We start from the raw sequence: 12,368 nt of genomic DNA on the forward strand, positions 1-12,368 counted from the left end.
TTTTTTATGTATGTAATAATGTCTTTTTTACGTTCAAAAATCTCTTCTTCTCAGCGAATAAGCGTTTCTTTATCACCAAGATGGTGTTCTAGGGTATGCATGCTTTGTTTTGTATTATCTCCAATATGGTCAAAAGGTCTTATATCGAAAGGGTAAAGGTAACACACAGTGATATAACTCATAAATTTAGTAAAGAACACAAATCGAGAACAGGGCAAAAAAGGGACCATTGGAAAACAATGAAATTTGATGATATTTTTAAAGAAATAGGAGAATTCGGTCCCTATCAGAGGCGGAACTACGCATTTTTAATTGTGGTGTATCTATTAACGGGTCCTATAATGACTTTGTCTGTGTTTGTCATGGGATTTCCAGAACACAGGTATGATATTACAATAAAAGTCAATCTTTATTTAACAACTTCAAGTACATTTGAATGTTTTGAATTTATAAATTTCATATATTATGTTTCTAGCATTCGTTTAAGTAAACATTAAATGTAAAACTTACTATTTTCTTAAGCGTTTCTGCGATCACATCTTTGTATCTAAAGTTATCGTCCATAATTTGCATATTAGTCAACAAGCTCTCTGTTTGTTGGCTTCAAAAGGCATGTTTGTATTATCTTTTGCTTCAAACATTTCATGCTTTACATTGGAAGTTATTATTCAATAGTTTCAACATTGTTCTTTGCTGAGTGCGTTTGCTTCTGTTCACTTACCTGTCTGTTCAATTAAAGAGAGACTAGGGTACATTAATTCTTTTAGATTCATTTAGTCCTTCAGTGTTAGCTTAAAACTTTATACATTGACATTTCAGTACAAGTACTCAAGAAAAATGATTAACAAATCGAAATTCTAAATGTCAAGTCTTCGGCACAGAAACATATACTGTAAAATTGGTTAAATTGAAGGGTTGAAAGTTTGACGATTTCAGTACATTATAAAAATGGCAGGTGGAAACTTTGACGATCTACTAGTACTTAAGGTCAAGATCTAGTAAATGAGTTTAGACTGTCTTTTTGGTGCTAGATCCATTATGACGTCATAATTGATTTAAACTTAATTTTCCCCGTACTTTACGGCTATTATAGAATTACGTAGAAAATAAAACATTTTCATGGAATTCAATCTGAAATCATGTCAAAATTAACCCCGATACCTATATTCAAATTAATATCATTTTAAAGAAGAGGTCAAGAAGATATGAAAAACTGTTTTCTGAGAGACTGTAGGCAATATTGATACATTTTCTTTTTCTGAGGAGGAAAAAACTCCCATATTTTTACCTGATTTCCTTCATTTTTCATTGAAAATAACAGTTTAAAGTATCGTTTTTCGTTGAGTTTACCTAAAAATTATGCCCCGATACACCTAATTTCGCCAAGCTATATTTGTAAAGGATCATTGAAAGAACTTGTTTCTCAGATTTCAGAAATCTGAAGGCACCTTTCATTTAATAGATCTTGACCTTAACAGTGCTCTTCAACATGAATGTGAAAGGTGACGAGTGGAAACTTTGACGATTATTAGAAATTAGTCAATTTCGCTTACGTTTCCACATCGTCAAAGTTTCCACTTTAACAGTACTAAAATTCCTTCATGGATTCTTCACTCTTCAATTTTAATGACTTTCTACATTTTTTTGTATTGTGTTGTTTTTCTGCATCAAAAATCAACCCAATGATGGAAATGGGAATGTCGTCCCTATGAATTAATGCAGAAGTACTAAGTGATTGTAGTATTTAAAGAGACTTGTTAGGACAAAGAAAATCTTGTATTCAGACGTGGGTTTTAATAATTTAACATCTATAATTTTTAACTGAAATGTCATATTTTATGGATTAGAATTTGTAACTGTAGAAGAGTTGATACGTTTGTGATTTTTCTGCAGTTTTTTAAAAGGATTATTGTAAACATTACACATCGTTGAAAAAGTTTGCTACATCTTGACACGTGTTTGCACTGAGACATGTTGTTTTTACTGTTAGATAAAGCTTTTTTTCATTTATTTATGTGATTTTTCTCTAATATGCACGTGCAATTCATTTCAAGTAAGTTAAACTTAGATTACTCATTTCTGCTAGTAAGATTGTCATAATTAATATGAAAGTTACATATATAAAATGATACTTTTTTCATGCATCCATTGTGTACTCACATTTTAATAAAGTACAAAATTGTCGAAGCAAATGGGTATAGAGCAAGTATGTCATATAGTATTGGATTTATTGAAACCTGGAAAAAAACATGAAAAATACATTATTTAGTAAGAATCATTACAGAAAAATGTGTAGTATGCTAATTTTCATTGAAAATGAAACAATTACCTCAAAAGTATTTAGTAAAGTATTTATATTTTAATATTTAAGATGTCAGATTCCCGGAATCGACAACGACACTTATGCAATTCAGGGAACACAGCATCAAACACTTATTCACAAATACATCCCTTTAGACAAAGACGGTAAGTATGAAAAATGTATCCTGTACGATATTAGCCAATCAGCGACGGAGTTTGACAATGACAGCCGACCAATCAACGCTACCAGAGTGAAATGTACAGCTTGGGTTTACAGCCAAGATGTCTTTCATGATACTTTTGTAACAAAGGTAAAATATATAGAGAAGCTGTGGTAGTAGATTCAACTAGCAATGGTCACTTGACCTTTTGTGTAGTCAATGTTATGTATTTATGTCTTTGGTTATTCTTTTAGTTTAATTTAATGCTTACACTCAATTACACATGTTGTGATTTTCATATATTAAAAATTTCGTAATTTTCTTTTTTTTTTTTCGAATTTTAGGAGAATCTGGTATGTGATGATAAATATAAAATCTCGCTGTCAAAGACGATTTTCTTTGCCGGTGTTCTGACGGGATCCTTTATGTTTGGAATGATATCAGACATGTAAGGAACTTATAATCCTACCATAGTTTTATCAATGAACATGCAGATATGAACGTAATCGATCAAAGAATTTTCAAAATTTCAGTTGACTTTAATCATACTTCATGGAGGATGTAACTACGGGATTGATCGCTTGAAATCATTAGCATTTTCATCAAATATGGTTCTTCTCTTGTGTTTTTTTAGACTTGATATTTTCAAAAATTAAACGGCATCAGGTCAATTGCAACAAGGGCTATGGTCATAAAAATGATTTTGCTTTGTGCTACTTTCTTTATAACTGGCTTTACTACTCGCTATGTTGTGGAACTGATTGGTATTATTTGAAAAGATGCGTCGAAAAAAAAAATCTTCTCATTAACCATTTGACAAATGAAAATATCTGAAAACTCATATAAGAGCTTCGATTTTTGGTGAACGTCTAAATTTGTTTTAATAGGGTAAAAGAAATTACTTCTGAAAAAAAAAAAAACCCCAGCAGTTTGACAGTAAGTTAATTTAATATGAAAGCGCTTTGATGAAAGTCGTGTCATTAAAAATTTTATTTAAAATACTTTCAGCATTAGTTACATAGTGTTAGCCATAAAAGGGGTTCGAAGTTTAAGGAGAGGAATAGAAAACAAACTAAAATATATCTTCTTTAAAATAGAATAGCAAATAAATAAACAGACAAAATTGATAGATATGCATCTCCATCCAATGGAGATTAAATTATGTCTGACAGTAAGTCATTTTAATATGAAAACGACAAGAAAGTGGTGTAGTTTATAATTTTGTTTAAAGCATGCACGGAGTTACTTTATTACGGTTTGCCATAATAGGGGATCGGAATTTCAGGAAGAAATAATAATTATAGAAAACTTAAAATATCTCATTTAGAATAGCAAGGATATGACAAACAAAATTAAAAAATATTCATCTCCATGCAGTGAAGGTTAGTTATGTTTGAAATAAGATTATGTGAGTTTAGCGTTATCTCAGAAAGGGCACAACCTCTACAGCGAAATATATATTGGCATTGCAAACTGGACGACGACAATTTTTAACTTGCTTTGAAACGTACATGTACTATAAATTAGAACAAGAAATCTTAATGTTGATACATATTGTTACCTTTAATCTTTTTCATTTCATAACAGTTTAAGTATTAGGATATTCATTCGCCCTGAGAAAGGAAGTGACTAATTTCCTTTTTCCTTTTTTATACCACAGAGTCATTTTGAAGACATGACATTACAAGCTATATTAGCTTGATCATTTACATTGATTTTTGAATAAATAAATGTCTCAAACTATTAAACTTACTTTGGTGTCCAACAATCTTTAGATTAGGACGCCGGAAGACCCTTCTTATTGCAATTCTACTTGAGCTATCGTCAACACTAGCTTTGGCCTGGTCCTATAATTACGTCACGTATGCCATTCTACGTTTCTGCACAGGGGCTGCATGTGTTGGGATGTTTATGACGTCATATGTTATAGGTTTGTTTTGATTTTTATATTTTAGTCTAATGACATTTTTTGATGGAGATACTTTTTGTTGACTCCCTTAAAGAATATTGGCGCTGACATTACGGTATGTTCCTGGCAGAATTTGTGCATAGCAAAATATTTGTTTTACATGTCCAAGCAATTGTCGGATATTGCTTTAAGTGTGCAAAATGTACACTTATATTATATGGAGGGTATACATGACATACATGAATTATGTTAACTTAACCTTTTAACCTGCCTAAAAATTTTTCACAGATAAACATACATATCCTTTTACCCTTCAATCAGTTAGATATTAAAAGCAGTGTATTTATTCATAAGTAATAAAATCTTCCCTGTTTACTTGTATTTCATTCGTACCAGCACCATTTATACAAGTTAAAATGGAATACAGTAATTGAATTGAGCTGTGATTCTAAAATGATACTGAATACTTCCCATACTAATATATATATATATATATATATATATATATATATATATATATATATATATATATATATATATATATATATATATATATATATTGGATGATGCACAAAATGTCTTCTGTACGAAGATAATGTGCTGAAGATCAGAAAGCGAAGCAATGGCTTTTACTGATAGCATAGTGATAAATACATTTATTATTTAGTCTAAATGTTGTAAATAATGGTTCCGACAATTATGCAATATTGAGCATGAGAAACGTTTCCCACGTCTATCAGAGGATAATTATCATTACATAACGATGATTATGAACCACATGTAATGTCTTACACACCAGTAAAGCTTAACACGGTAGTTATGGCTTGTAATCTGGAAAATTTGGAACATTTGGCAACAGATTTTGCTAATTATGAAATTGTCGTTACTTAATATCTGAATCATATTATGTTGGGACTATATAATAAAATATTTATGAACTCTTAAGGTTGAAATTATGGTTTTATATTCCCCAGAAAAATACTAGCATTGACTTTGGCTTGGCCGAGGTCAATACTGATATTTTTGGGTGACTTTTTTATCAAACCATATTTAACCTTCACTTTCTGATTCCTTCTGAATCATGTTATATATCATTCAGTGATGCGTTTTTTTTTCAATTAAATTAGGAATGGAATGGGTTGGTCCCTCTACGAGGACATACGCAGGTTTAATCATAGCCTTCTTTGGTCCAGTGGGGGAGCTTTACTTTATCCTGGTGTCATATTTTGCCCGGGACTGGTTCTGGATAATTATTTCTGTAGCTATTCCGTTTGGGATAGACGCATTAATTTGGTGGTAAGTTTCCTTGAAATACATTTTTAACACCTTAAATACATGTACAGGTCGTACATCTTACATCCAAAATTCACCACCATACAAAGGTCCCGTCAAACACATCTATTTCCTAGTCAAGAATATGAACCAGTTTCGTTGCATTATAACTTTAACATTAATCATTTCATTGAAACAGGTTTATTCCTGAATCACCACGTTGGCTTTTTAGCCGGGGGAAAAACAAAGAAGCCACCCAAATTTTAGAAAAAGCGGCACAATACAACAAAAAGGAACTTTCACCAAAGATACTGGAGAATGTTGTGATAGAGAAGAGAGAAGCTGGAAAGATATGGCTTTTATTTTCGGACCGGCGCCTTGGTATCAGAACTATCATCATATTCTATAACTGGTAATTTCCGACGATTTTATCTCGAACATGTTCCATATTGTGGCCTCGGTTTTTATAAGAGGTATTCTGATTCGTCAAGGCTTCTTAGAGATACGGAAGGATATTTAAGATAAAATAATGCAAGATAGATAGATAGGAATTACATTCATTTCATTTAAATATGAGAGAGTTGGAGGAACAATGAGTTAGTAAATAAAATGTAAATAACATCAATTTTACACCTGTTGAACAGGAGGTTACTGACAAATTCAATGCATAATTATTCTTCATGTAAAAATCAACTATTTTGTTTTCAAATAATTATATCAAATTAAAAGATAGTACTTTAAAAGACTATGCTTTTTTAAACATGAAAGGTAAATGACTTTCTAGGACCTCTCTCTGAATATAGGTATTCAATATCAAAACTTGATATATACATCAACAATCAAAATTCAATGCAAATGAAATCCTTACTTTTATTAGCTCACCTGAGCCGAAGGCTCAAGTGAGCTTTTCTGATCACTTTTTGTCCGGCGTCCGTCTGTCTGTCTGTCCGTCTGTCTGTCTGTCTGTCTGTCTGTCTGTAAACTTTTAACATTTTCGACTTCTTCTCAAGAACCACTGGGCCAATTTCAACCAAACTTGCCACAAAGTATCCTTGGGTGAAGGGGATTCAAGTTTGTTAAAATGAAGGGCCACGCCCTTTTTCAAGGGAAGATAATAAAGAATTAGTGAAAAATTAATAGCATCTTTTAAAAATCTTCTTCTCAAGAACCACAGGGCCAGGAAAGATGAAACTCAAGGGGAAGCATCCTCAGGTAATGTAGATTCAAGTTTGTTCAAATCATGACCCCCGGGGGTAGGGCGGGGCCACAATGGAGGATCAAAGTTTTACATAGAAATATATAGGAAAAACCTTTAAAAATCTTCTTCTCAAGAACAGCAAAGACATGTTGAGTCATATTTATATGGAAGCATCCTCAGGTAGTGTAGATTCAAGTTTGTTCAAATCATGACCCCCGGGGGTAGGGCGGGGCCACAATGGAGGATCAAAGTTTTACATAGAAATATATAGGAAAAACCTTTAAAAAATCTTCTTCTCAAGAACAGCAAAGCCATGATCAGTCATATTTATATGGAAGCATCCTCAGGTAGTGTAGATTCAAGTTTGTTCAAATCATGACCCCCGGGGGTAGGGCGGGGCCACAATGGAGGATCAAAGTTTTACATAGAAATATATAGGAAAAACCTTTAAAAATCTTCTTCTCAAGAACAGCAAAGCCATAATGAGTCATATTAATATAGAAGCATCCTCAGGTAGTGTAGATTCAAATTTGTTCAAATCATGACCCCCGGGGGTAGGGCGGGGCCACAATGGAGGATCAAAGTTTTACATGGAAATATATAGGAAAAACCTTTAAAAATCTTCTTCTCAAGAACAGCAAAGCCATGATCAGTCATATTTTTTTGGAAGCATCCTCAGATAGTGTAGATTCAAGTTTGTTCAAATCATGACCCCCCAAGGGTAGGGCGGGGCCATGATTGACTATCAAAGTTTTACATAGAAATATTTAGGAAAAATTTTTAAAATCTTCTCAGGAACAGCAAAGCCCTGATTGATCATATTTATGTGGAAGCATCCTCAGGTAGTGTAGATTTTATTTTGTTCAAATCATGACCCCCGGGGGTAGGGTGGGGCCACAATGGAGGATCAAAGTCTTAAATAGAAATATATAGGATAATATCTTGGAAGCATCCTCAGGTAGTGTAGATTCAAATTTGTTCAAATGATGACCCCTGGGATAGGGAGGAGCCACAATGGGGGATAAAATTTTTACAAAGGAATATATGGGAAATTTTTTTTGAACATCTCAAGTACAAGAAAGCCATTTGTTATATTGACATGGAAGCATCATCAGGTAGTTTAAAATTCAAGCCCCCCCCCCCCCCCCGCGGTGGTAATCTTTTCAATACTGAACTCGTGCTTTTGCCTAGCCAATGTGCTCAGGTGAGCGATGTGGCCCATGGGCCTCTTGTTTTCTTTTAAGGATGGTTGCTAGCATGGTGTTCTATGGCCTTTCTCTGAACACAGGGATTCTGTATGGCGATTATTACATTAACTTTCTTATTGTTGTACTAGTGGAGTTTCCAGGCCATGCTCTTCCTCTGTTTATGATTGACAGATTCGGCAGGAAAAAAAGTCACTTTGTCTACATGGCTGTCGGCGGTTTAGCTTGCCTTAGCACTATTTTTACAGTAAACTTTGGAGGAAAAGGTTGATATAAATTTGAAACAATAGGACACAATTTCGAAAAAAAATGTTCTCTTGGAATTCCTAAAATATACAATGTAAATGTGATTTGTCATTTATTTACATAAAACTATATTTTTCTAGAGGTCATTTTTTGGTAATTTTCTTTTTTCACAGATCTGCAGATCCTCACAACGGCTTTGGCGATGGTTGGTAAAATGTTCGCCACTGCTGCTTTCGCTACTATCTATGTTCTTTCTGCTGAACTGTTTCCCACAGCCATAAGGAATGCTGGAATGGGGTCCAGTTCCTGTTGGGCTCGAGTTGGAGGAATGATTTCACCATTTATAGCAGACACGGTGAGAAAACACAAAGTTTCCATTAATTCTTCAGATGATAAACATTATTCATGAATTGATATCATCATAAGTATGTTCTATCTAATGCTCAATAACAGAAAATAAATTGATTTTCTTAACATTGATTGATTGATTGAATGTTGTTTTACATCCCATTTGAGAATTTTTCACTCACGTCACCATATACCGGTTAAGGGCTTCAAATTTAGACCTTTACTTGGCACTCAGGGCCATTGAGCAGTGACGGTTTTTTTTATCGTGCCAACGCCTATTGTGACACGGAGCCTCGGTATTTGAGGTCTCATCCGAAAAACCGGCAACTTTCATTTCAAAGTGCCGAGCGCTTGGGGAAGGAACAGTTGCTAGCAATTTTTTTTTTTTTTTTGACTTAGGTCAGTCGCGGCCGTGATTCGAACACACGACCTTCCGATCACGGAGAGAACGCTCTACCAATTGAGCTACCGTAACGGTGATTTTCTTCAAAAGTGAGGAATATTGTTCATTGAATATCTGTGTATAACCTTATCGTGAATAATTTTAATTAGTAAATACTTTACTACATACTTACAAATATGGTGATTCAAGCTTAAAATGTACAAATCCTAGCAGATTTGATTTTTTTTTTTTTTTTTTTTTTTGTAAATGTATATTGTCTATTGTGCAAATATTTTAAATTTAAATAAAAGATTAAATACCGATGCCATAACCAAATTAAACTTTCAAACACATGTTAATGTTATGGATCATTGATCTGAAATTAACAATTCATTTAGAATAAATCGCAAAGGCATGTACTTGCGAAAAGACATTTTTATAGAGTTGGACGATATCTTTACACCTCCCTACCATACACGTGTTTGTATTATCCCATTTTTTATGCATGAACTCACAATAATGAGTTGTCTTTCAATGAGATTTCAATAGTTGTTGGTTATTGGTTACAAAGCATCATAACCTGTATTGCAACATCCACAAATTACCAGGGTAACAGAAGTTATAATATGGAATGTAGTGTAAGTTTATAAATGTTTTCTGTTTGAATCACTTAGGCAGATTTAGTGGGCGGTACGAGCGGAACTGCAATACCATTGGTGATATTTGGAGGGGCGTGTCTCCTTGCCGCGGGACTGACCCTCATTCTTCCAGAAACTCTCCATCAACTTTTACCAGAAACCATTGAAGATGGAAAGAACTTTACAACGTAAGAACAAAATCTTAGATCAAGTACTGTATGAAAAAAAAAAATTTTTTTAATCATATTTAGAAATATTTTCATTTAAAAATATATATAGACTTTCATTATTTAGCTGAATTGTTTTTAATTTTTGCTTTTTTTCAATTCTAGAAAAGAATACAAAGAACGTTCAAAACAATACAGAACTGGACTAACTAAAGAGATAGAAATTACCAAGTTTTAAAATTCTGTAGATTGATGATCAAATTATACAAAATTTGTAATCATAAGTCTTAGTATGATGCATAAAATACACATGTAAACTATTTAATATGTCCAAGTATTGATATTTTTACACTAGATAAAGAAAGATTTTAACATATGTCTTCAAGATTTCTTTTCAATAACTATAGGAGAGAAGAAATAAAAAGCAACAATCATGAACAAGCTGATTTTATAAATTACTATATCTAAAACTGAAATTTTAACATCGTCAGCTTGTCGTTTAAAAATTCCTACAGATTCAGTATTAAAGGATTATATGCACCGAGATTTAATGAAAGTCAACCTCATGGACATCTGAAACAAACCTACATTTTACAATTTTATAGGCATTCCTCTACCACTAAAACAGTGTCTACAGCTGAATCGACTTTGAAAAGAAGTCCTTCGGATCTACCTTGCCGAAATGTAGATAAAATACAAATTTTCAGTTGATTTTGTATGTACTAATTCACGCTTACACTGTTGAGAACTCCGAAACGGTCTGCCATCTGTCACCGTGACGTCATCAACTCTTCTGATGCTGTAAATGATAATTTTTCTCCTTCCTAGTTAAGTTCCCCGTGTGATGCAGTAGAAAGGGCAATTTGCTCTTGAGTTGAGGAGTAAAGGGTTAATCCAAGAAAGTACGTCACGAGTCTTAACTCCATTGTGTGATATAGAGGCCGGGACCTCATAAACTGACAAAATGCACTCTCACTGCTCAATGGCCATATGTACCAATAACAAATCCTAATCGCAGCCTTTCACGAGCATTTTTTTTGTCCCAACATGAACGATTTCTCAAACCAAACAGCCTTAGTTGCAATTATTACAGACATACGTAATATGTAAAAAAAAAAAAAAAAAAAAAAAAAAACTTTGCTCAGTTTTTTGAGATTTTTGAAAAAAAAAAAATCAGTACTCGCTCTTTGCCCTCATTTCATTTCATAACTGTTTTCTATATTAAATTACTTTCAAAATAGTAATGTTATATAATCAGTTTATATAGTGAATTCCTCTTACTTATTTTGGTTGACATTTGACGTCGGAAAATGAAATTATTATACATGTAATAGTAGTATCCGTGTATTTTACAGCACTCGACCTTATGATTAGCTGGTAATCTATACATATCAAGGAAGCGGAGTATTGCGTCATCCCATTGAAATGGGAGAAAAGAGGAAAATAAAAATAATCTCAACCGATAGTGGTATGTGCAATAACCTTTGATAGTGGCATGTGCCTAATTCCCCCAAGAGACTGTCTGCAAGCAACGCAGAGCTAAAAATAGATTTACAAATGAAGTCTCAATGTAAGTTTTGACCACTATCACCCCTATTCATATCCTTAGAGATGCTCAAAAATGAAATATTACTTATATTTTAATTTGACTGACTTATAAGAAATGTTTTCGCAGTTAGAATCTCAAACTCGTGAAATACTCGTATTTTATGCTTCAAAGCCAAACAGTCTGAGCATTTATGAAGGCATATGATATTGACTTGATCATTTTAAGGTTTTATTCATTACAGTGAATATGGTCATGTGACGAATAAGATATATTCAGTGACAGATACATACTTCTAAAAGATAGGAAAATTATACAAATAAATATTTCATATTGATTAAGGATTTGTAGATACATTATGTATGAAAAAGGTGAAGTGTAAAATGATCGATCTTGAAATTCAGTACAAATTAATCAACATGACAGCAAACACGGACTTTTGAGATCTCCGGGATCAGGTGCCCAAGAAGAGATGGCATCCCCTGTCAACCGGTCACACCCGACCTGAACTCTATATATATTGATCAATTAGACGGAGTACTCAAAAGTCTTTTTTTTTTAAAAATGGCCGAACAATAAGTATGAAACATGTCAACCAAAAGCATGGCCCAGTGATAGGATGAATGGACAAAAAATGTCATTATAACGACCATAGAATTTTCGAAATGCTGAATTTAAACGAGATTCTGAAATCCCTGTAACATCAACTTATTTGTCAGTAGCAAGCTTCGGTTTCAAAAAATTTGATCCTACTCATGGCATGCTCTTAATCGAATAAATTTGGAGACATTAACACTTCGTCAGATGATTGTGGAAAATTACTACATAAATAAGGAAAGTTGACGGTAGGAAAGATCAAACAATATCGATTCTCATACAATTTATTTGTTAATTAGCCATTATCTTATAGAGTCAGTAAAACATCCAAATATGAAACAGTTGTGACAGACTCTGCTGTGTCTTTTATTTCGAATTCACTGGGATACACCTAGTCG

The 12,368-nt window shown here is 33.2% G+C and overlaps 1 protein-coding gene across 1 annotated transcript; it reads left to right on the forward strand.

The window, feature by feature from the left end:
* Nucleotides 1-239: 239 nt before the first annotated feature.
* Nucleotides 240-10,068, forward strand: LOC133186225 (organic cation transporter protein-like). The gene is made up of 10 exons (XM_061321459.1): nucleotides 240-382; nucleotides 2,372-2,612; nucleotides 2,807-2,910; nucleotides 4,238-4,392; nucleotides 5,499-5,667; nucleotides 5,843-6,055; nucleotides 8,086-8,312; nucleotides 8,466-8,647; nucleotides 9,697-9,848; nucleotides 9,993-10,068. The coding sequence occupies exons 1-10, from the start codon at nucleotides 240-242 to the stop codon at nucleotides 10,063-10,065; spliced, it is 1,659 nt and encodes a 552-aa protein (XP_061177443.1). The 3' UTR covers nucleotides 10,066-10,068.
* The last annotated feature ends 2,300 nt before the right edge of the window (nucleotides 10,069-12,368 follow it).

This window comes from Saccostrea echinata, unplaced genomic scaffold (assembly GCF_033153115.1).
Source record: "Saccostrea echinata isolate AGI-Se365-2 ecotype Australia unplaced genomic scaffold, CSIRO_AGI_Sech_v1 ptg000013l, whole genome shotgun sequence".
Taxonomy (NCBI): domain Eukaryota; kingdom Metazoa; phylum Mollusca; class Bivalvia; order Ostreida; family Ostreidae; genus Saccostrea; species Saccostrea echinata.